The sequence below is a fragment of the Chenopodium quinoa genome, unplaced genomic scaffold (assembly GCF_001683475.1).
Source record: "Chenopodium quinoa cultivar QQ74 unplaced genomic scaffold, ASM168347v1, whole genome shotgun sequence".
Classification (NCBI taxonomy): Eukaryota; Viridiplantae; Streptophyta; class Magnoliopsida; order Caryophyllales; family Amaranthaceae; genus Chenopodium; species Chenopodium quinoa.
The window spans coordinates 4,719,137-4,743,227 of NW_018744092.1; the positions used below are offsets into that span (position 1 = coordinate 4,719,137).

General features: G+C 39.5%; 1 protein-coding gene and 2 pseudogenes across 1 annotated transcript; all 3 read left to right on the forward strand.

Moving 5' to 3' along the window:
• The first annotated feature begins 7,304 nt into the window (after window positions 1–7,304).
• LOC110692043 lies at window positions 7,305–8,646 on the forward strand (annotated as a pseudogene).
• A 7,608-nt stretch (window positions 8,647–16,254) lies between these two features.
• Window positions 16,255–18,209, forward strand: LOC110692078 (annotated as a pseudogene).
• A 995-nt stretch (window positions 18,210–19,204) lies between these two features.
• LOC110691974 (NADH dehydrogenase [ubiquinone] 1 beta subcomplex subunit 2-like) lies at window positions 19,205–22,507 on the forward strand. The gene is made up of 4 exons (XM_021868960.1): window positions 19,205–19,418; window positions 21,345–21,390; window positions 21,515–21,582; window positions 22,221–22,507. The coding sequence occupies exons 1-3, from the start codon at window positions 19,312–19,314 to the stop codon at window positions 21,569–21,571; spliced, it is 210 nt and encodes a 69-aa protein (XP_021724652.1). The 5' UTR covers window positions 19,205–19,311; the 3' UTR covers window positions 21,572–21,582; window positions 22,221–22,507.
• Window positions 22,508–24,091: the final 1,584 nt, after the last annotated feature.

Below are 24,091 nucleotides of genomic sequence, written 5' to 3' on the forward strand. Positions count from 1 at the left end.
TCTTGCTGCCCAGCACCCAGCCAGCCAGCTAGTCATGCTGTTGCTGGGCTGGTGCTGGTGCTTGTGTGCTGGCGCTGGGCGCTGGGCGCTGCTAGCACGTAGTGCTGGCACTGGCCCCCAGCAGCCCACGCACAGGCCAACACGCACACTTCCTTTGCGCGCCATTGCTAGCACAGCCAGCATGCGTGCTGCTAGCGAGCCACGCATGCTGGCCCTTCCCTCGCATCAACCTATGCACCACGCACGCAGCACGCTACACACCATGCACCACGCAACGCTCGCACATGCATCAGCCAGTGCCTAGCACTGCTATGCTTGGTGCGAGGCACGCACACACATAGGTGCGCTGTGCTTGGTGTGTAGCCTGCGATGGTGCCCACACACGCAAGGCCAGTGTTGCTTGCTAGCTCGCTGTGCTTGGTGCTGCCATGCGAAGGCACGCACACAAGCACAACGCTCCGTGTTGCTGGGCGATGGTGCACACGCACACGCACACACGCATGTGCCTAGCACTGCGATGGTGCTGTGCGTGGTGCTATGGTGCTGCGATAGCCTGCCATGCGCACCCAGACACCCAGGCTAGCACGCTGCTAGCTGTGATGGGCTGCCTGGTGCTTGTGGCGCTTGCGATAGCTTGCCATGCGCACCCAGGCTAGCACGCTTCTAGATGGGATGGGCTGCCTGGGGCTTGTGGTGCTTTGCGATAGGCTGCCATGTGCACGCCTAGGCTGCGATGGTGCGCCTAGGCTGCGATGGTGCGCCTAGCACACCTAGTATGCTTAGGCTTGCGCCTAGCCATGCTAGGTGCATGCTAGCTCGAACTAGCCTAGCATCCACATGGTTAGACCATTGTGGTGCTACGGCTACACTCGTACTTGTCGCTTGCGATTTTGCGACGCTCGGTCTCGACGCCCTAGGCTCGATTTCCGACGTCTGTATTCGTAAAACTCTGCTGACTCATTAAATCCTTTCAGATTAATTCGTCGTCTCGAATCGGTGGTTCGATTGGGTTCGACCCGAAGGGTTCAGTTAAGATTAAGCTGTAACATCAATTGTACATTGATATTACTGATCGGAAGCGGCCTCCACCTAGGCATTCCGATCACTTGACCTTACTGAAGAATTAGCTCTGTAATAATTCTGAACCCTCTATCGGAAGAATACACTTGTTGGAAGGACACCATTCCTTTCAAAAACCATACCTCGCCCAAGGCTTACCGCACTTGGAGCAAACACTGAAGAGGTTTATCAGCGTGCAGTTCAATGCACAAGCATGGATTCCGCCAACCAAAAAAACCAATCAGTGTTCCGTACCACTATGTCAAGAAATCATGAACGTACAACCCACAACCACAAATATGACTGCAAGAATTCGCCGGAATCCCTCAACTAGCACCGTTAGACGTGAAAAAAACCCTTCCAATCGTTAACTCAAGCTAGACTCGCAACACGATGGATTTCATGCAACAGCGTCAAGAATTAGACTACTCGCGCATACAGCTTTGTCTCACCCGTATCCGATTATAGTCTGCTTCAAGCCTTCCTGAAACACTACTTCCACATCGGCCTCGGATACCCTATGTAGACAATTGAATAAGACAACAAGACAGTGTTCCATTAGTTCACCTAGGTTTCCCGAGCGTGCACCCCCACAACCACATATGTAGTTGCAAGAATTGGCCGAAAATCCTAAACTCACATAAGTTCCCCATCAAGGAATATTTGTTGCGTTGTACCACTGCTTCGTCGAATGAATCCCCGAACTACGTAGCCTGTAACGAAAAAAGTCGTCACAAGAAATAGTGGAAAACACCCAAACTAACATAAAGTACAACATCAACGGTGGGACAATTTATCGGAGGCAACACGAACAATATCAGTTTCATAGATCCGAGGTCACGTCTGCGTCATTCCATACCATGTGTAACTCACTATATATTTCCTTTTTAGGAACCAAGTGAGAGGGAATCACAAGTGTGAGGGTATTAGATACGATGTGCATCGACAAGCGGATGACAAAGTTGGTCTTTTAATCGTGCTTGTAGGCACATTTATTTTGTCTATGACTTGTAATTAAACAATGGTTGTTTCTTATGCTTTTGAACATACTTTTGATCTATGGTGCTGGACACCATGTTATTTTGATCACAAGACTTAATCAATGGTTGGTTTATTAAAATGTCTTGTTTATATGTTCTATAGAATTGCATATGTTTAGAAAAATTGATGATATCGCCAAAAGTGCTAAGACCATCGAGTCAAATCAAACCTACTTGTGGCATTGTCTTCTTGGCCACATTAACATCTAACGCATCAAGAAACTTCTTCAAGAAGGTGTTCTTGACTCATTCGACTTGGAGTCATTTGAAAATTGCGAAGGATGTCTATTAGGCAAGATGATAAAGCAGCCATTCTCCAAGTTGGGAGAAAGGGCAAGTGACTTATTGGGTCTAATACATACGGATGTATGTGGACCAATGAGTATACCCGCAAGGCAAGCTTATCGATATTTCATTACCTTCACCGACGACTATAATAGATATGGTTATGTCTACCTTATGTCGAACAAATCTAATCTTTTGAGAAATTCAAAGAATTTCAGAGTGAAGTTGAAAATCAACTTGGCAAGAAAATAAAAGCACTTCGATCGGATCGAGGTGACGAGTATTTGAGCTATGAATTTGACGATCACTTAAAAGAAAATGGTATTCTTTCAAAGTTGACACCTCCCAGAACTCCACTATGGAAGGAAGTATCCGAACGGAGGAATCGAACCTTGTTAGACATGGTTCGATCAATGATGGGTCTAAGTGAACTTCCTATCTCTTTCTGGGGACACGCACTTCTAACTGCGGCACTAACACTGAACCGCGCTTCGTCAAAAGCTGTCGAAAAGACTCCATATGAATTATGGACGAAGAAACCTCCGAGGTTGTCTTTTCTTAAGATTTGGGGTTGCGAAGCATATATCAAGAGATTAATTTCTGACCAACTTCACCCAAAATCAGACAAGTGTTTCTTTGTGGGTTACCAAAAATAAACCAAGGGGTATTACTTCTACAATAAATCCGAAAACAAAGTGTTTGTTGCTCATGATGATGTCTTTTTAGAGAAGGAACACCTTTCCAAAATGACAAGCGGGAGAAAAATCGAACTCGACGAAGTTCGAGAGGTAGAGCAACAAAGTCAACATGACAAAACTGACAATCAAAGTGCTTTAGAAGCAGTTGTTGCCATTGGTCAGAGTCAAATCGACAATGCAAATGCTCAACCTATTACCCTGCGTAGGTCGCAACGGCCAAGATCTCAACCAGACAGATACCTTGGTATTATCTTAACCAAAGATCAAGACATCCTAGTTATGGATGGAGATGAGCCAGCAACATACAAACAAGCTATGACGAGCCCCGACTCTGCAAAATAGCAAGAGGCCATGAAATCCGAGATGGTCTCCATGTCTGAAAATCAAGTCTGGGACTTGGTTAATTTGCCCGAAGGTTACACACCTATCGGTTGCAAATGGATTTTCAAATTGAAAACAGACAAAGATGGAAATGTATCTATATACAAAGCTAGACTGGTGGCAAAAGGTTGAGAGTTGATTATGATGAAACCTTTTCGCCAGTTGCAATGCTTAAGTCCGTCCGGATCATCCTAGCAATTGCTGCATATTACGATTATGAAATATGGCAAATGGATGTCAAAACCGCCTTCCTTAATGGGATTTTGGAAGAAATTGTGTATATGACACAGCCGGAAGGTTTTGTTGATCCAAGCAATGCCAGGAAGTTATGAAAGCTTAAGAAGTCCATTTATGGACTAAAGCAGGCAAACAGTAATTGGAATCTGCGATTCGATGAAGCCATTAGTAAGTTTGGTTTTATCAAGAATCCAGATGAGTCTTAAGTCTACAAGAAGGTTAGTGGGAGTGACATCGCATTCCTAGTCTTATATGTCGATGACATATTACTCATTGGAAACAACACTAAACTGTTAGAGTCCGTAAAGGGCTGGCTGGGAATGTGCTTTTCAATGAAGGACTTAGGGGAGGCACAATACATACTGGGCATTAAGATCTATAGGGATAGATCTAAGAGGATGATTAGATTGAGATAAAGTACTTATATAGATAAGGTACCTGCATGATTCAACATAGAAGGGGCCAAGAGAGGGCACCTACCCATATCCCATGGCATAACTCTCAACAAGAAATAGTGTCCACAGACACCTGATGAGCGAGAGAGAATGAGTCAGATTCCATATGCTTCGCTTATTGGATCGGTCATGTATGCCATGATATGTACTAGGCCGGATGTATCGTATGCCTTGAGTGCTATGAGCCGATACCAATCAGACCCAGGAGAGGCGCATTGGACTGCGGCCAAGAATATCCTAAAGTACCTGAACAAGGATAAATTCCTGGTCTATGATGGCTGTAATGATTTGGTTGTTAAAGGTTATATTGACGCGAGCTTCCAGACTGACAGAGACGACTCCAAGTCGCAGTCGGGGTACATATTCTGCCTTAATGGAGGAGCGTTTAGTTGGAAGAGTGCTAAGCAGAGCACCACTACAGATTCTACCACTGAAGCCGAATACTTGGCAGCTTCGAAAGTAATTAAGGAGTTAGTTTGGATTCGTAAGTTCATTAGTGAACTTGGTGTTGTACCCTCAATTAAGGGTCCAATAAACCTCTATTGTGATAACAATGGAGCTATTGCTCAGGCCAGGGAGCCAAGGGAACATCAAAAGGTCAAACATGTCAAGCAGCGATTTCATATGATAAGGGAATGGAAATCCGAGGGTGAAATCAGAATTTGTAGGATTGGAACGGACGACAATGTAGCCGATCCTCTGATTAAACCTTTGTCTCAAGTGAAGCACAACAAGAATGTTGACAATGGAAATCAAGCATATTGGAGATTGGCTTTGATTTCCCTGTATAGGTGTTTTAATTAAACTCGATGTCTTAATGTAAAACACTATGTTGAACCATTCAATTTTGGAGCAATTAAATTTTCTGCAAATTTATGATTACTCCATATCTATTTAATTGTGGTTTAGAATTAAATAATGACTCCATTCGATTTCTGAGAATATTCAAAACAGGGTATCAAGACCATGTCTTAGATAAAGAAACACATGTTAAGTGAACATTGAATATTTTAATCGAAAATTATCCCTAATCGAGTTCATTTAAACGATGGACGATTAATGACCACTTGAGATTAGTGTGTAATATGATTTATAGAACCGTTTCTTATGCTACAAGGACATGATAGTCATAAATCATTTGCACAGGTACTAGTTTGGAACTGTACTGGATAGACCTATGAGAATACTTTAAGAGATATCAAATCGTCATAAGTATATTTCTCATTATAGCTATCGGAACCTTTTTTTCCTCGACCATGAGTATTACAAGTTCTCTTGTTTGAGTACTAGTCGTTTTGATGTTGTCAAATGTCTGCCGTAAATGGGGATTATAACGGCAACACTCAGGCGACTAGGTCCTCTTAGTAAGGGAAGCTTACAGTACAAGACTGGGAATGTCCCCCTATTAAAAATAGGGAAAATATCTTTGTTGTTTACAAGGCCACTCGAAGAGCGAGACTGTGAAAATGCATGGCCGTGCTCAGCTGGATTTTAGAAATCATCTGTTTATTGACAGTCAAAGTCGGGAATCAAGAAACACTTCTGGACGTAATAAGGATGACGAAGATTCTTACCTTATAGTTCATGAAGAGACATTAAGCGACATAGGAAAAGGGTTATACATAAATTGCACACTTGTCCGGAAGGACAAGTGGGAGATTGAAAGGAATGGTGTCCTTCCAACAAGTGTATTATTCCGGTAGAGGGTTTAGAATTATTAGAAAGTTAATTCTTCAGTAAGGTCAACTGATCGGAATGCCTAGGTGGAGGCCGCTTCCGATTAATAATATTAATGTACAATTAATATTATTACAACTTAATCTTGACTGAACCCTTCGGGTCGAACCCAATCGAACAACCAATTCGAGACGACGAATCAATTCGAAGGATTTGATGAGTCATCAGAGTTTTACGAACAACGACGTCGGATTTCGAGCTTAGAGCGTCGAGACCGAGCGTCGCAAGTCAAGTCGAATTTAGAATTCGACGAGATGTGAAATCAATCAAGTTACAAGTTTGAGCCTAGTTGTAGCCTCGCATTGGCCTAGCCATGTGAGTGCTAGTCTAGGCAAGGTCCCAAACAATGACGGCCTAGCAACCCCTAGCACATGTACATTGCATGGCACAAGCATCGCAAGATGCGTGCATGCGTGTGGTGTGGCTATGCATGCGTGGCTAGGCGTAGCCATCGCATCATTCTAGGCATGGGCTAGCACAGCCGCAAGCATCGCAGCATGCTAGTAGCGTGCTAGGTTGTGCGTGCTTGCTAGCATGCTAGGGCCTGGCGCTAGCGCATTGCTAGCAGCAGCATTGCACAGCACCACGCACCAGCCAGCAGCGTGCTGGGCTGTGCGTGCGTGCTAGCAGGCAGCAGCCTCGCACAGCAGCGCCCAGCACCACGCACCAAGTAACAGCGAGGCATGCGTGCTGGCTGGCCATTGTGTTGGCTGGCTGCGCATGCAGGCTGGCTGTGCGTGTGTGTGATGGTTAGCTGGCTGGGCTGCCCAGCCTTGGTGCTAGGTGCCAGCTGGCAGCCAAGGCAGGCTGCCAGCCAGCCACATGGAGGGGTGGTCCGGTTTTTCTAGTGGGGACCAATGGTTGGTCTTTGCCTTGGGGAGCAAGGTGGGTTGGTCCCCTCCCTTGGTGGTCCTCACCTTCTCCCTCTCCTCCCTTGCCACTTGTAACTTGTTGATTGAATTGCAATTTCATTTTGTTTTAATTAAAATAGGGAAATTTGCAAATCTCCCACATTGATTAAGAATAGGAAATCAAGATTCATTTCCCTATAAATACCCAAGTTTTGGGATTTGGGAAGAACACTTGAGTGGAACTAAAAAGGCATCCTTTTAGAAAAGTGAGAAAACCTTAAGTTCGTAAAAACTCTAGTTTTTATTGGTCAAGTCCCGACTAACCTTCGGGACTAGGACCATTCGGGTCGGGTTCGTGGGTACAAGCCGTTGGAGACCTTCGCATTTGCGGGGTTCAAGTTTTGAAGTAAGAGCTCGGGATCGAGCAAAGCACGCGCTAAGGGTATGAATGTCTTTTTCTTCTCTCTCTTAATTGTTGTTTAATTTGTGATTGCATGCTTAGTTGCCTTAATTAGTGGGCGAGTCTTGGGCGGGTTTCTCTTCTGCGTAGAGTCGGACTCTATGAAACCCAACAGCATAAACATGACACAAATCTTACAAGCCCTCCTCGCATCACTACTTGCCTTCTTCGACAGTCAGCAAACATACATCACTATATTTGCTCATGCTCAACCAACATGACACTGCACAAGTACTTATAATAACACCTCTTGTATCTCTAATAAGTCAAACATATGCAGCCTTTCGAAGAACGAATGGGCTTGGGATACTAGCAACAACGTGCACACCTCGATCATATCACAGTGGGATCTCGAGTGTGATAGTCCCTTCATCACCGGCCTACCTACGACTTGCTACTTTGTGGGATGTTTATTAGGCGGGTTGATGCTAGACACACTCGAGGATTCATCACTAGGCCAAAAAAACCTTCTTTGCCTATCTTTACTAGTAATGTCCCTTGCTACACGAGCATCTGCGTTTTCTCCTAATATTTGGGTGTATTCGATTTTTCGTTTCTTAAGTGGGGCGGGTCGTGCACCCCATGCAATATGTGCACTTGTTTTGTTGACTGAAAGAGTTGGCAAAAAATGGCGGTCACAAATTGCTATGGTAGGATTCATCCATTTTTCTCTAGGAATATTAGCACTCACTGGTGTTGCCTACTTAACCCGAGGTTCGTCTTGGAGGACCTTGTACCTATGGACTTCAATACCTGGAATTGTATGCTCGTTTTTGTGTTATTTTTTCATCTATGAGTCCCCTAGATGGTTGTTCATGCAAGGGCGAGAAAAGGATTCTATGACCGTCTTAAGGAAATTAGGAACAACAACTCAAGTTTACTCAACCTCGATTATTACTACCAACATTAGTACTCTACAAATTGCGGTACCTACTAGCTCTAGTCCCTTTGAAGCCCTTAAGATTTTGATCAAGAAAAGATGGGCTATACAACGATTGTTCGCGACTATGTTCTTAGCATTTGGCATCGGTCTTATGTACTTTGGCATGTTTTTAGGTATTGGTAACTTGGGGTTCAATATCTACTTAACGTCGACATTTAGTGCATTGTAGTCTTGGCCTCGTATTTACTCACTTTCCTTTTTTGGATCCAAAGATGTAATAGACGGACCTCGTTGCTCGGGTTTTGTACCATAAGTGGTGCAACGAGCATAATATTTTCCGTAATAGGAAAACATAGTCATGAGGGATTATTTATCGCGTTAGAGCTAGTGTCTTTATTTTTTGCATGTATGTCGTACAACCTACTGTTGATGTACACGATGGATATGTTTCCGACTTGTATTAGAAACTCGGCCTCATCGTTAGTAAGGCATGCATTGATTTTTGGCTCGGTTTTCGATCCGGTGATGATCCTGATCGGGAGGTGAAACATGGTTTATAGCTAATCACAGTTCTTCTTTGTGGACTCCTAGTTGTTTTCTTGCCTGAGACAAGAGGTAAAGTGTGCTATGTGATACCATGGAGGAACTAGAGACTAGAGATAACGGTATATAGACATATAGTTTGTCAACAATTTGATTATACTTACTTAAAATAAATGTGATGGAGCAATAATAAAATTATTATATATTCTCAATGAAGGACAAAATTTTTGTCTGCTGACAAAAAAGAAGGAAACATATACTTGTACCTTTCTTATATAATCGCAATAATTTGATTTAACTTTTAATTATATAAAGCATATATAACTTTATAAGTAATTGTTGAAAGACCATCTTAACCAAAAGTTTAAGCTAATGGTTAAAGTCCAAGATCGGTTTATATACTCTATTATCCCCCTCACATTGTTGAGTTATTTAGAGTGTTGAAGTGGAGAGCTCGCTCCACTTGTTAGCGCGCTCGTGAAAGGCAGGCGAGACCCGCTCCGAAAGCCAAACAAAATCGCGCTGAGTTTCTGGAAAATCTGGCAGATTTTGGAGGCGCGCCCGCTCCTTCGGTTGGCGCGCCCACGCCAAAGTTTAGCGCGACCCGCGCCAGGTTTCTGCAAAAATTGGAAATTTGGAAAAACGGGGAGGAGCGCCCGCGCACAAAGGTGGCGCGCCCGCGCCGGAGGGTGGTGCGCCCGCGCTTCTGTGGTGGAGCGCCCACGCCTCCTCCCTCTTCTACGGTTTTACGGTTATTTCATTTATATTGTATCGGGGCTTTTGTTTTTTGAGACACGGAAAATTATCTTCCTCTATGAAATTCTTCCCTCTCTACACCATTATTGAAGAAACTTGCAATCTCTTCTTTAATCCTCTATCATTTAAGTTAATTGATTGAGAATTTGATCATCATTCTACACATTTAAGTGCTTAAAGTGTAGAGTTCGTCTATTGTATCTCAAAACGTATTTCTAGTTCAACCCAAGCACCGTTGTGGGGGAAATTAACGCTTTAGGAAAGTGTTCTCACGCCTTAGACGAGTATCAAGTATCGAAGACTCACGTGGTCCATGGTATTCTCGTGTTCTTGGATGTTCTTTTGGCTTGGAGTGAGGCAAGTATTGTTTTTCATACTTGTAGTTTAGTGTGATTCTCTGTAATTTTTACTTACTAAACTTGTTGGTGTTTGGTTGAGGTTGTAATTGGTATTATATTACTTTGTAATTTCAGTTTTCTCAAATTCTTAGAATTAGAATTTGTTCTTTATTAGCATTATTTCCTAACAATCTAAAGCATTAATTAGAACAACATGTCTAGTGTGAAAGAACTTACCACAAACTTTGTCAAACTCAAGAAGTTTGACGATGTGGAGTTTCGACGATGGAAGAAGAAGATGTATTTTCTTCTTACATCGTTGAAGGTTGCCTATGTGATTAGCACTCCTAGGCCGGTAGAACATGAGAATGAGACCATGAAGGATGTTCATGAGTAATAGAAATGGGATAATGATGACTTTATATGTCGGGGTCATATTCTCAATGGGATGGAGGATGATTTGTTTGACGTATATCAACATGTTGAGTCCGCTAAGGAGTTATGGGAGTCGTTGGAGAGTAAGTATATGGCGGAGGATGTTTCAAGCAAGAAATTTCTTGTAAGTAACTTTGATGATTTCAAATTTGTTGATGGTAGATCAATTATGGATCAATTTCATGAGGTACACCGTATATATAGTAACTTGAAACAACATGGAATTAATGTTGATGAATTATCTGTTGTTTCGAGTATTATTGATAAGCTGCATTCTAGTTGGAAAAGTGTTAAGCATGAGCTTAAACACAAGAAAGAGGACATGTCATTGTCCGAGTTGGCCACCCATCTTAAAATTGAAGAAGGGATTAGGGCCATGGAAAAGGCTAAGGATGGAAATCCTAGCTCTTCTACCATCAATGTGGTGGAGGAAGGAAAATCTGGTGCTTCAACTAGTGGAAAGAGGAAGAATTTTAATTCTTCCAAGGGAAAGTCCAAGAAAAAGAAGGACAACAACAAGAATGCTTGTTGGGAGTGCGGTAAGACTGGACACCGCAAGAAGGATTGCTACATTTTCAAGAAGAAAATGGAGAAATCCAAGGAGGGTCAAGCTTCTAAGAGCAAGGACTCATCCACCAAAGGTAATCTTTTACATGAGGTTGAATTTAATTTCGATATGGATTTAAATGCAACGGATCCTAACATTTTTATGGTACAGGATGATGACTCATGGTGGATGGATTCGGGGGCTTCAAGGCATGTATGCAAGGTGAAGCATTAGTTCAAAACCTTTCACAAGGTTGTTGATGGTGAAGAGCTCTATATGGGGAACAACTCTTCCACCATGGTCCAAGGAAGAGGAAAAGTTGAGCTGATGTTTAGTTCAGGCAATAGTATCATTCTTAGGGATGTATTATATGCTCCGGATATTTCTAGAAATCTTGTATCAGGCCCTACCCTGAATAGACTTGGATATAAGCTAGTATTTGAAGCAGGTAGATGTATTATTACTAGAGGTAGCACTTTTATAGGACGTTGTTACTTAACTCATGGTTTGTTTAAACTCTCGTTAAAAGAGAAGTGTGTATTGTTGAATGATGTTTGTATGAATGTTGGTAATGATAATGGAGTGAATTTGTTTTATTTATGGCATTCTAGATTGGGCCATGTTAATTACAATAAGTTGAATTCCATGTCCAAACTAGAGTTAATTCCTCCATGTGATATTTCTCTTGATAAATGTTCTACTTGCATGCTTAATAAGATCACTAGAACTCCTTTTAAGAAAGTTGAGAGATGTTCTAAGATCTAAGAATTGGTTCATAGTGATTTGTGTGACTTTTATAGTACACCTTCTTTGGGAAATAAAAGATACATAGTTACATTTATTAATGATTTTTCAAGATTTTGCTATGTGTATCTTTTATATTCCAAAGATGAAGCCTTGGTTAAATTTGATATTTATAAGAAAGAGGTATAAGTGCAAGTAGAATCTTTAATTAAGAGATTGAGAACCGATAAGGGAGGGGAGTATTATGATCCTGCTTATTTCCAATCTTTAGGTATTATTTATGAGACTACAGCTGGTTATGCACCACAATCAAATGGTGTAGCTGAAAGGAAGAACATAACTCTTCAAGAAATGGTTAATTCCATGCTATCTTACTCCGGTTTGAGTGAAGGGTTTTGGGGTGAAGCTATGTTGACGGCTTGTCACATACTTAACCGTGTTCCCACTAAGGGAAAGGATTCCACTCCTTATGAACTTTGGTACAAAAGGAAACCAAACTTGAAGTATCTCAAGGTTTGGGGTTGTAGGGCAGTTGTAAGAGTGCCCGGTAACAAAAAGAGAAAGCTCGATGAAAGGGGCTTGGAATGCATTTTTATAGGTTATGCTGAGCATAGCAAAACCTATAGGTTCTATGTTATAGAACAAAGTGACTTTATATCGAAACATTCGATTATTGAGTCAAGAGATGCAATTTTTGATGAAAACCGATTTTCATCAATGAGTAGACCTAAGGATCTACAAGTAAGTACCAAAGGGAAGGAAATTGTTGATCATAATGATCAACTTGATTCTCATGCAGGTTCATCTAATAATGAGGATGAGACTCTTCATGTTAGAAGAAGTAAAAGACAAAGGAAAATTAGGAATCCTCTAGATGACTTCATAATTTATTTGGTTGAAGGATCTAGGGATGTCCTTAGTTCCACTAATCCATATTGTTTTAATGTGGATAGTGACCCAAAAACTTATAGCGAGGCCATATCTTCCCAAGATAGTGCATTTTGGAAAGAAGCTATAAATAACGAGATGGACTCCATCATGGGAAATGATACTTGGGTCTTAGAGGATTTACCTCCCAGTTGCAAACCTCTTGGTTGCAAGTGGATTTTCACTAGGAAAATAAGGCTTGATGGCTCCATAGTGAAATTTAAAGCCAGATTGGTTATCCAAGGCTTTAGGCAAAAGCATGGTGTTGATTATTTCGATACCTATATGCACCGGTTGCAAGAATTACCTCAATAAGGTTATTTATTGCAATGGCTTCGGTATATAATCTAGTGATTCATCAAATGGATGTCAAAACGACATTCCTTTATGGAGATCTAGAGGAAGAAGTGTATATGAAACAGCCCGAAGGGTTTGTTTTGGAAGGACAGGAAAATAAGGTGTGTAAATTGGTTAAGTCATTAAATGTACTTAAACAAACACCAAAACAGTGGCATCGGAAATTTGATGACACGATTTTTTCCTTTGGATTCAAAGTGAATCAAGCTGATAAGTGTATATATAGCAAATTTGATGACAAAGGTCATGGTGTCATCATTTGTCTATATGTTGATGATATGCTTATTTTTGGTACAAGTCTACAACAAGTAGAATTGACCAAGGAATTCTTAACATCATCTTTTCAGATGAAGGATTTGGTGGAGGCGGATGTCATTTTGGGCATCAAGATCATTAGGGACAATGGAAGACTTATTCTAAGTCAATCTCATTACATTGAGAAGATGATCAAACGGTTTAATATGTTTGATAAGAGTCCGGTGAATACCCCCATGGAACCTAATGTTAAATTGGTCAAGAATTCGGGGAAAACGATTTCCCAATTGGAGTATTCAAGGATAATTGGATCCTTGATGTATGCCATGACAAGTACAAGACCGGATATTGCATTAGCTGTGGTAAAACTTAGTAGATTTACTAGTAACCCGGGTGCACAGCATTTGTTTGCAGTTCGGAGGGTCTTGAGGTACCTTAAGGGTACGTTGGATTATGGTTTGTCTTATAGTGGATTTCCTTCGGTTTTATAAGGATATTCTGATGCAAGTTGGATCACTTACAAAGAGGATGACTCTTCTGTAAGTGGTTGGGTGTTCATGTTTGGGGGAGGTGCCATTTCATGGTCTTCCAAGAGACAAACTTGCATTGTCGATTCCACTATGGCAGCAGAATTCATAGCTCTTGCCTCAGCTAGTAAGGAAGCTGAGTGGTTGAGAAATCTCATGTTAGAGTTGCCTTTTTTTCCTAAGCCAATGTCACCTGTGGCAATCCATTGTGATTCGAATTTGGCTTTGATAAAGGCATATAGTCAAGTGTATAATGGTAAGTCTCGGCATATTTCACTAAGGCATAGCCTAGTGAAAGAGCTTATCAATGATGGGATCATAAGTCTTGACTATGTTCCTACGAAAATGAATTTGGCGAATTGCTTTACTAAAGCAATGCCAAGACATTCCATCATATTTGCTTTGACTGAAATGGGTTTATGTCCTAAAGCACAAATCTGTGAAACTCAATCTAACGCTTGAAGAAACATCAAGTCTTAGATTCAATGTGGTTGAATTACATTTTTGTTGTTTGTTAGCAATATTTAACAGCCCGAATTGCTATTATACTTGTGATGTGCTAGGTAGCGTTTATTTAAAGTTCTCAAAGATTTAGAGTTGAGAAGCTCTAGATGATGATGTCTTATCACAAGGACATTTTTACGTATATGAGAACCTACCTATATAAGTTCGAAGTTTAGCCGCTTCAAGAAGTCTAGTTGGACATTGACATTTAAGCATGAGATGAAGCTTAATTGATAGAAGTAGAGAAGGTTTTAAAGGAACACTCTAAATGGGGGAGGATTGTTGAGTTATTTAGAGTGTTGAAGTGGAGAGCTCGCTCCACTTGTTAGCGCGCTCGTGAAAGGCAGGCGCAACCCGCTCCGAAAGCCAAACAAAATCGCGTTGAGTTTCTAGAAAATCTGGCAGATTTTGGAGGCGCGCCCGCGCCAAAGTTTGGCACGACCCGCGCCTAAGGCGCGACAAAACCGCGCCAGGTTTATGGAAAAATTGGAAATTTGGAATAACAGGGAGGAGCGCCTGCGCACGAAGGTGGCGCGCCCGCGCCTGAGGGTGGTGCGCCCGCTCCTCACGGTGGAGCGCCGGCCCCTCCTCCCTCTTCTACGGTTTTGCGGTTATTTCCTTTATATTGTATCGGGGCTTTTGTTTTTTGAGACACAGAAAATTATCTTCCTCTCTGAAATTCTTCCCTCTCTACACCATTATTGAAGAAACTTGCAATCTCTTCTTTAATCCTCTATCATTTAAGTTAATTGATTGAGAATTTGATCATCATTCTACACATTTAAGTGCTTAAAGTGTAGAGTTCGTATATTGTATCTCAAAGCGTATTTCTAGTTCAACCCAAGCACCGTTGTGGGGGAAATTAACGCTTTAGGAAAGTGTTCTCACGCCTTAGACGAGTATCAAGTATCGAAGACTCACGTGGTCCATGGTATTCTCGTGTTCTTGGATGTTCTTTTGGCTTGGAGTGAGGCAAGTATTGTTTTTCATACTTGTAGTTTAGTGTGATTCTCTGTAATTTTTACTTACTAAATTTGTTGGTGTTTGGTTGTTGTTGTAATTGGTATTATATTACTTTGTAATTTCAGTTTTCTCAAATTCTTAGAATTAAAATTTGTTCTTTATTTGCATTATTTCCTAACACACATGAGAGCCTTTTAGGCTTGAAGTGTGGATGCGACATGGGCCTTCCTTATACCCAACACTTAAATTCCAGTTTGAAGAGAGGGGTGGATGGAACCCGTGACCTTTATGTCACGCTGGCTCCGATACCAGGACCAAAACCTTTGGTTGAGAGGTCCTTCAACATGGTATCAAAGCCAATGTGACACAAAGGTCACGGGTTCGAATCTCATCCACCCCTCATTGGAAAATGGAATATTTCGCACAGGATATGTGGGAGGCCCATGTTGCATCCGCATTTCAAGCCCAAAGGGCTCTCATGTAAGAGGGCGTGATAGAGTATAAAACATATTCCTAGGCCTTAACCATCAGCTTAAACTTTTGGTTGAGTTGGTCCTCCAACAGTAATATAACGTTAACTTTAGCTACATTTTTTTAAAATTAAAGTGTACGATATAATATAAATATAGTACATGATCTTACGGCTTGTTTGGTAGGTGACCATAAATGATGATAAAATCAAGGTTCATCCCCATGACTATACTAGATCACCCCAAATTGTCCATTTTTCTTTATAAATTTCTATCCCTACTACCTAATACATCTACTCAATAAATACGTGGCAATGGATGGTATGAAAAAACAAGAAAACACATGCTTGAGGATGAATTTACATTATTATGGGGATTATTACAATGTTAATTTCCTTCTAATTTACACTAATTTATTCCCATTATCAACATTTATAACCGGCTACCAAACGAGCCATCATGTAAATTAAGTGAATTGAATTGTTGATAGCTTTAGTGAATTGCATAATAAACTAATATTGAGATGATTTGATGAATCAAGTGCTCTTGGTCAGCGTATCTGATCGACAAAAAAAGATTACATTGATTTTCATTATTAGTTTGTATTACTTGCACGACTCACTAACATTATTAGCTAAATTGTCGCACGAATTATTGTTTATTATCGCTCGTAAGAAATGCGTACAATAAAATAATAATTTATCTAATATTTTCTAAATTTTAATAAATATTAACCAACCATTATTGTCTTTAATCAACTGATTAAACTTGAATTCATGTATAAATAAAGATGATGCTTTTACAAGACAATTAGTTGTAAATAAAAAGCTTTAAAGTTTATTCCTTACAAAGCTAGACTTCCTCTTAAGGTATACTTTAAAGTTGTTAAATTTATTTAATTCAATGTTGAATACTTCGTATAATCCAATGTTCTTGTTGTATAACCTGTAAATCTGTATTCTGCTGATATTTTCTTTGCAGGACTGTAAGCTAAACATACAGCAATATCTTATAACTAATCGATTATTGATTGAAAGTTGATCCAATGGAGCGCGAAGGTGCAGTAGTTGATCATGAGGAAGAGGTTACGGCTCCTCTCTTGGCCGTCGTCTCTGTGGATGAAATAGTAGAGAAAAGTCTAGGACGTTTAAATTGGACACAGATCATACAAGCGATCCTAGCATCTCTACCGCCTTTCTTTGACAGCCAGCAAACGTACATGAGTAACTTCGCTCATGTTCAACCAAAATGGCACTGCACAAATACATATAATAATGCTTCTTGTATCTCTAATAAGTCTAACATATGTAGCCTCTCGAGGAACGAGTGGAATTGAGATACAGGCAATGTGCACACTTCGATCATATCAGAGTGGGATCTCGAGTGTGCTAGCTCGTTCATCACCAGCTTCCCAACAACTTGCTACTTTGTAGGATGTCTATTAGGTGGGTTCTTGCTAGCTACTCTTGGTGATTCATTGCTTGGGCGAAAGAACCTTCTTTGCATTTCATCTATGGTAATGTCCTTAGCTGCACTTGCCTCTGCATTTTCTCCCAACATTTGGGTGTATTCTGTTTTTCGATTCTTGAGTGGGGCGGGTCGTGCTCCGCTTGCAATCTGTGCACTGGTTTTGTTGACGGAAAGAGTTGGCAAAAGATGGCGGTCACAAGTAGCTATGGTAGGATTCATCCATTTTTCACTAGGAATATTGGCATTGACTGGTATTGCCTACTTAAACCGCGGTTCTTCTTGGAGAACTCTGTATTTATGGACTTCAATTCCAGGAATTTTGTGTTCCATTGTGTTATTTCTTTCTTTTTGAGTCCCCTAGATGGTTGTTCATGCAAGAACGATCCATCGAATCCATTGCCATCTTACGAAAACTAGGATCTATAGGTTCAATTGGTCACGATTACATGACCTCGCTCATGACCAAACTCGACACACAACCAAACATTACACCAAACGTTACTAGTATTAGTACTAGTACATTTGCAGCCCTTGAGATTCTAGTTAAGAAAAGATGGGTTGTACAACGATTGTTAGCGTCTATGCTCTTAGCATTTGGCATCGGTCTTTTGTACTTTGGCATGTTTTTAGGTGTTGGTAACTTCGGGTTTAACATCTACTTAACCTCGACGTTCAGTGCATTATTGTCCTTGGCCTCGTATCTACTCACTTTCCTGTTTTGGATCCAAAGGTGTAACAGAAGGACCTCGTTGCTCGGGTTTTGTGCAATTAGCGGAGTAACAAGCATACTTTTCTCTATAGTAGGCAAAAATAAAGGCGATCATGATTTTCATGAAGGTATATATGTTGGACTAGAACTAGTGTCACTATTTTGTGCTTGTATGGCGTACAACCTCGTGTTGATGTATACGGTGGAGCTCTTTCCTACTTGTGTACGAAACTTGGCCTCATCACTAGTAAGGCAGGCGATGATCCTTGGGTCGGTTTTCGACCCTGTGTTGATTCTCCTAGGGAAGCAAAATATGGTTTATAGCTACGGGGTGTTCGGAGTCACAGTGCTTCTTTGTGGGTTCTTAGTTCTTTGTTTGCCTGAAACAAGAGGCAAGGTCCTTTGTGATACAATGGAAGAACAGGAGTTTATGGATAACAACTTTAGCAAGTCTATAATTTGATTTGAATTGATTTTTTGAGTATTTCACTCATGTATTTTCCAAATTACTATACATAATATAGTTTGTATTTTTTCCCTTGCAACCTACATATACACTGTAAAGTTTGTTAAGATCTCAAATGGGGGCCTGACTTTGATACTCTCAACTAACAATGACTCATATAGTTACGTTCCTAAAAGCGTACCCTCACATGTGAGACATCTTTAATACCAGATCCAAATGAGCTCCATTCTAAAAATATATGGTAATAGTAAGAGTAACTCCTTATAAAATAATTAAAAATATTTAACTCTTTCTTCTTTTACAATGTGAAATACTCAACCAACAAATTGAGAATTGAGATGAAGCAACTTGTAATCAAACTTAAACAATTTGAAGATCTCTAGCCTAACATCCATCCTATTTAATACTTGTCAAAAACTGAATATGATTAAATTTCTTGGACCCAATAAAAAAAAATAAAATAAAATAAAAACAACCTATTCAACCAATACATCTAATTCAATTCAATAGATTTTTATTCTAACTTCAAACTACATTTTCATACATAAGTCTTTGTAATATTGCTACCATTTCTTGTTGTTTCTAGGTACAATTAGAGCTTTACATATTAAACTACTAAAGGATACATTTTTAGTCCTTTGCTCGTTTAAATGATTACAAATGAGCCAAAAGCATATGCAATTGAACAACAAAAATAACTTGTTAAATGTGTCTAAAAATGTCATTATCATAATTCAGGTATGAATCAGGTCAAATCATATCGAGTTTGATTCCTGCAATGCAAATGTGTCATAAACTAATAAACATTAAACATATAATCATATATATCCTTTGTTACACAGGCTCGAATTTGGGTCTTGTGTTCAACACTCTAGATTTTATAAAATGTCATATAAGACCACGATATACTTAGCTGTTGTATCATGTCATATTGTCATGTCGAAGTGTCGGAGGCTTCAACGCCCAACAGTCGGCGTACATCAAGGTGTCAGAGTAACATCGATCGTATCTATTCAAGTCACTTCAGGTTAAGTCGGATTATTTTCAAATCACAATGTACCATCTCATCCAAGTATTGCCAAATATGCCAAGTAATTTGAGGCCCAATATAACAACACATTTCTCACAACAACCTGGGTCATTTTGATTTCTGCAATTCTGCATTTGCTTCAAGTTTAGAGAGAGAAAGAGAGCAAATTTAAGAGAGAGAAAACATGGGAGGTGGACATGGAGGTCATGGAACAACCTACAAGGGGATGACTCTTCACGCTCCCAAACGATGGCATTCCGTCACCGGCAAGGGCATGTGCGCCATTATGTGGTAATCTTTCTCTCTCCTCCATTTTTTCTTGATTCAATTTTAATTTAATCAAAACCCTAATCGATTCGAACAAATTCTTCATATCTTGTCTTCATTAATGGAGGGTCTAATTCAGTTGTTTGATTACTGATCGATTTCACATGTTTGATATTTGTTTTGATGTGGGTTTTGCGTTTTCTGGGAATTTTAGATATTGGAGGATTGATGTGATTTCGTTCGTGCAATTGATTAGGGTTTGTTATCGGAAAGTTTGAGGCTTTGATGATTTGAGTTTAATTTTATTAGATGTTTATTGTTGGTTGTCTTGGTACCCAATGTAAGAGTGATTAAGATTATGGAATTTGTAATTGATTTGGGGAGGTACTTTGATACTCGTATGATTCTGGAACTGATCAGTGTAGAACCTTGCTCGAAGATGACTTGTGTGGAATCTCGCTCAAAGATGACTAGTGTAGAATCTCCCTCGAAGATGAATTTTTGGATTGTTGGAACTGAGAACCTTATTATTGATATACTTAAGTTGGGTGAGAGGCTCTCTTAATAATCTTTGTTACATAGACCTGTTGCCTGATAACACTCGACTATTCTGAGTAGGAGCAATATCCTGGATTTTGCATGTCCTTGCCTGAGTGCTCATTGCTGTACATAAACCCTTATATATCTAGCTAAGGACCTTGTAAAAACCTTGGGCAACACAATCCAAAAACACTTGAGCAGAAAAATTTGCATCCTTGCTTTTTTTTGGGATCAAATTTTCTGTATTATGTGCGCATTTGCTCAAGGATTTTGTAAATGGAAATAATTTTAAGGAAATTGTGACGATGGAGATGATTGACTGAATAGTGAGATGTAGGTAGAAAGCCGTTGCTTGTCATGTGCAGCCCAACAAGCTCATTTCCCCCCACCACTAAGAAGAAGAAGAGCCTGCAAAACTTTAAAAGGAAATGCTGGTACTCATTGTGTGAACATTCTCTTGAGATTTTGAAGTTATTGATGAAATATTTATAAGCCCTCAGCTCTTGCTGTCCTTTTTCATGAGCTAAAGTCTTCATTTATCAAGGACTGTATATTTTCCTTGTTGATTGAGGAAATAGATGGAATTGACTGCTATCAATCTATTTTGGAGAAAAGGAATGCAGATTTCAATTTATCTGGTCCTAAATATATCTTTCAGGTCTGAAGTTTTAAATAGTGACTTGTTATCATGTGATACTTGGGTTCATATAATGATCGAGTTTAGTAAAACAAGAGGCAGACTGGTTTGTGATTGTTGATGCGTGAATTTTTTTTAGTTAATTGCTGCTTTAACACAATCTAGAAGTTGAGGAGTGAGGAGCTGAGGACAATTGAATGAGAGTTGTGAGCTTGTGACATTTAAATTGAGAAACTTTTGTACAATTAATGGTCAACTTAGTAATTAACTTCAAGTATTTCTTACGAGTATCTTTTTGTATATGGGTGACACTACCAAGTGTATAATCAGAGTGTGCCTTCTTTCTCTCTCCTCTATATTCTGCTACTCCAAATTCCTCGAGTTATCCATCTCTTTTTAAAAATTTCAAGGGGCTCCTGCAAACTTATCATGTCCAAACATAATTGTCCATGACTGTTCAATTTTCTGAAATTATTTTTGGAAGTGTTACGAGTTATATATGTCATTTCTTAATCTTCTAGTTTTGCACTCTAGAGATGGTGCCAATTGTCATTTTCTTTGTTTGACTTGGCTGCACTCTTTTTGATCAATTATAAATATTTTCTTGGGTACATATGCTTTTGATATCTGTTTGGGTAACGTTTAAATATTTGTTTGAAAGGCTTTTGGTCAAATTGGACACCAATGCACCTAAAATGTCTTACCTTGGTCCATTAGTTGTTTCCCAGACGATTAATTTTTTTTCTAAAAAGCTAAGATATTTTAATTTTCAGGTTTTGGGTTCTGTACAGAGCTAGGCAAGATGGTCCAGTTGTATTGGTGAGCTCCATCTCTGCCGCTTTTTTTTTTTTTTATCATGGAGCAGAATTTCCCTCCTTAAGTTTCTTTTCAAAGCTTTCTTACACTCGCTATGAAACTTATGTCTTGTGCGCTTGTTTTTTAGGGTTGGAGACATCCCTGGGACGGGCATGATGATCATGGACATGGAGATGGACATTAGACAGATTTCTGGTATTTCATCAAACCTTGTGATTTCATTTGGTGATTTGATATGTTAGGTTACATGATTTAAAATTTTAGTTTGAAAGACCAGTAGTTATATTATCAGAAAGCATCAATTGTGATTGAGTAATTATAATTTACAACTATTATTGTATTATAGAATTTTCATCCAACAATTTTTTCTTCTTTTATAAAATCATTGTATTTTGAACCGGACTTATGAAGTTAAATAATAGTAGAGGATAACAGCATAACACACCTTTTCAATAGCTAGCTCACTCAAACTATACAACTATTTACTCCCTCCATTCCAAGAATCTGCCATTTTCCAGTTTGATTTATGAAGCACGTATCATATACTCTGTTGCACTAAAAATGTGGCTTCCTCATTTGGAGTTCCAGAATTTTAGTCTGTGCTGGAGTAAACTCTAGTATTAGCTGATTTTTGAAATCAGTATCCCGCAATGCTGGTTTTGTGGAGTGAATATAGAAATTAGTGAGCTGCCCATGGATCATAAAATGAAGTAATTGAGATACCAAATTTTTTTAGTAGCTCTAAGGATCCACATATACTGAAGTGAAGGTGTGCCTTTTTTCCATCTGAAGGAAATGAATTTCACCTGCTTCTCATATTTGTTTGATTTCAGGCAGCTAAATTAAGAGCTTGAGCTAAATGGTGAAAAGATTTGCTGTTTGACCTTATTGTGAATGCAACATCAGACCTTTGAGTAATTTCTGTTCAATAATGTAATCTTGATATTTGCTGTGTTATCGTATTACAATCTGGTGTCGCTGTTTTTAATTAAGTTTTGGCAGCATGTTTGGTTTATTTTTAATATGTATGGTTTGGCGAAACACTGCATTCAATCAATTGCATGTTTTCAGGGTTGATTATCTAGCAAGTAAATCAGGACCTGGCTTCTGAAGTTTTCAATGTCTTCCATCTTTTGCAGTGTGTTTGGATTTGACAGTCTGAAGGGTTTGGCGCATACGCCATTCCTGTTTTATGTGTTAAAATCCTTTTCTGTAGCCATGCTGGATCCAACCACCTAGCCACTGAATAGCTCCTTTCACCCTTGTTATAGTCACCACCACCTTCAACATCTCTTTCCGAACACTTGTAGACACCAAAAACGTAGGCAGGTTTCATGTAAGATTTTGCGAGACTTGTAGTGCAAAACTTGCTAGCAAAACTTTGCGAATTTTTAAGAGGTTAAAGCAAGTAGAGAGTAACGATAAGAGAGATTCAACAAGAAGACACTACAAGGCCAGACCTTTTTTGTTTTTTTACTACTCGTAGTAGATAATGATACTGTTACAACAGGGACTCAGTAAAGTTCATACCCCAAATCTGATATAAGAATTCACTCAAATTTGTGACCAAATTCCTATCACAAGTGTTCACTTTAACCCTTGACCAACTCTTAAAACAAACAATTGATTTATTATTTCTTTCTTAGATAGGAAGGTTTGGTTCATTTTCTCTCAAGATAAGACTTAACTTATCAGATAAAAGAAAACAAGAAAATATTGTTGGTGATGTGGATCAGTTTCCTGACAATGTCCATAAGATGATCCAACAAGGTTACACGATTTACAGCTCTGTTCGATTCTCAGGTGAATCTTGTAAGGGCAATTAGCTTATCCCTATAAAATAGTAACAAAAACATGGTTTATCACTTTCAGATAAATGTAGGGTTAAAGTTAATATAAAGGGTTAGTGATAACCATTACAAATAGGAATAGGTACTAATTAGTTGTTGGTGCAATGGTGATTGTAATTGCACTTGGTAGGAAGGACTGGGTGTTCGATTCCCCGCAACAACAGTATATGTCAAGATTAAAAGCCTTATTCTAATGAGTGCATGGATGTAATAATATTGAATGACTGTTTGCTAATGGAAAATTATTGTTTATATTAAATGAACGAGCCATCAAAGTTTTATTTCATTATAGACTCTTTCAAAGGTTAAACTTAAGAACAGTAAGTATCTTGAAGCTTCAAAAAACTTGAAACTTGTGGAACCGACTCAAATACATGAAATACAAAAAAACTTTTTTTATCTAATTATTTCCTCTTAGTTTAGTCAAAATAGGGTGGATTTAAACATGTGATCTATCTTAAACACTTGGCTAAAACCTCATTGGTTTGAAAAACTGTAATTAGTTGAGCATACTAGCTACTCTGCCTTGATAATTATGTACGGAGTATAATAATCGGCGTTCGAAACAAGTTTCTCAGAAGTCGTAGCTTCGCTACTCCGCTACGACTTGTGAGAAACTTGTTTCGAATGCCGGCTGCTATACCCTTAGAGCAGAGTGAAGCAAAAATGCCCTCGCTCGGGGGGCTACGGGGATATTAAAAACTCTTACGGCATTCTCGTACATTCACAGTTTTTGAAACTTTAAATTCAAGGAATTCAGAAAAGCTGTTTAGCAAAACCTTGAAGAAGAGGAGACTTTCCTTATCGAAGCTAGGTATAAGGCACCATTCTAGGATTCCTTTTTTTGAGTATTG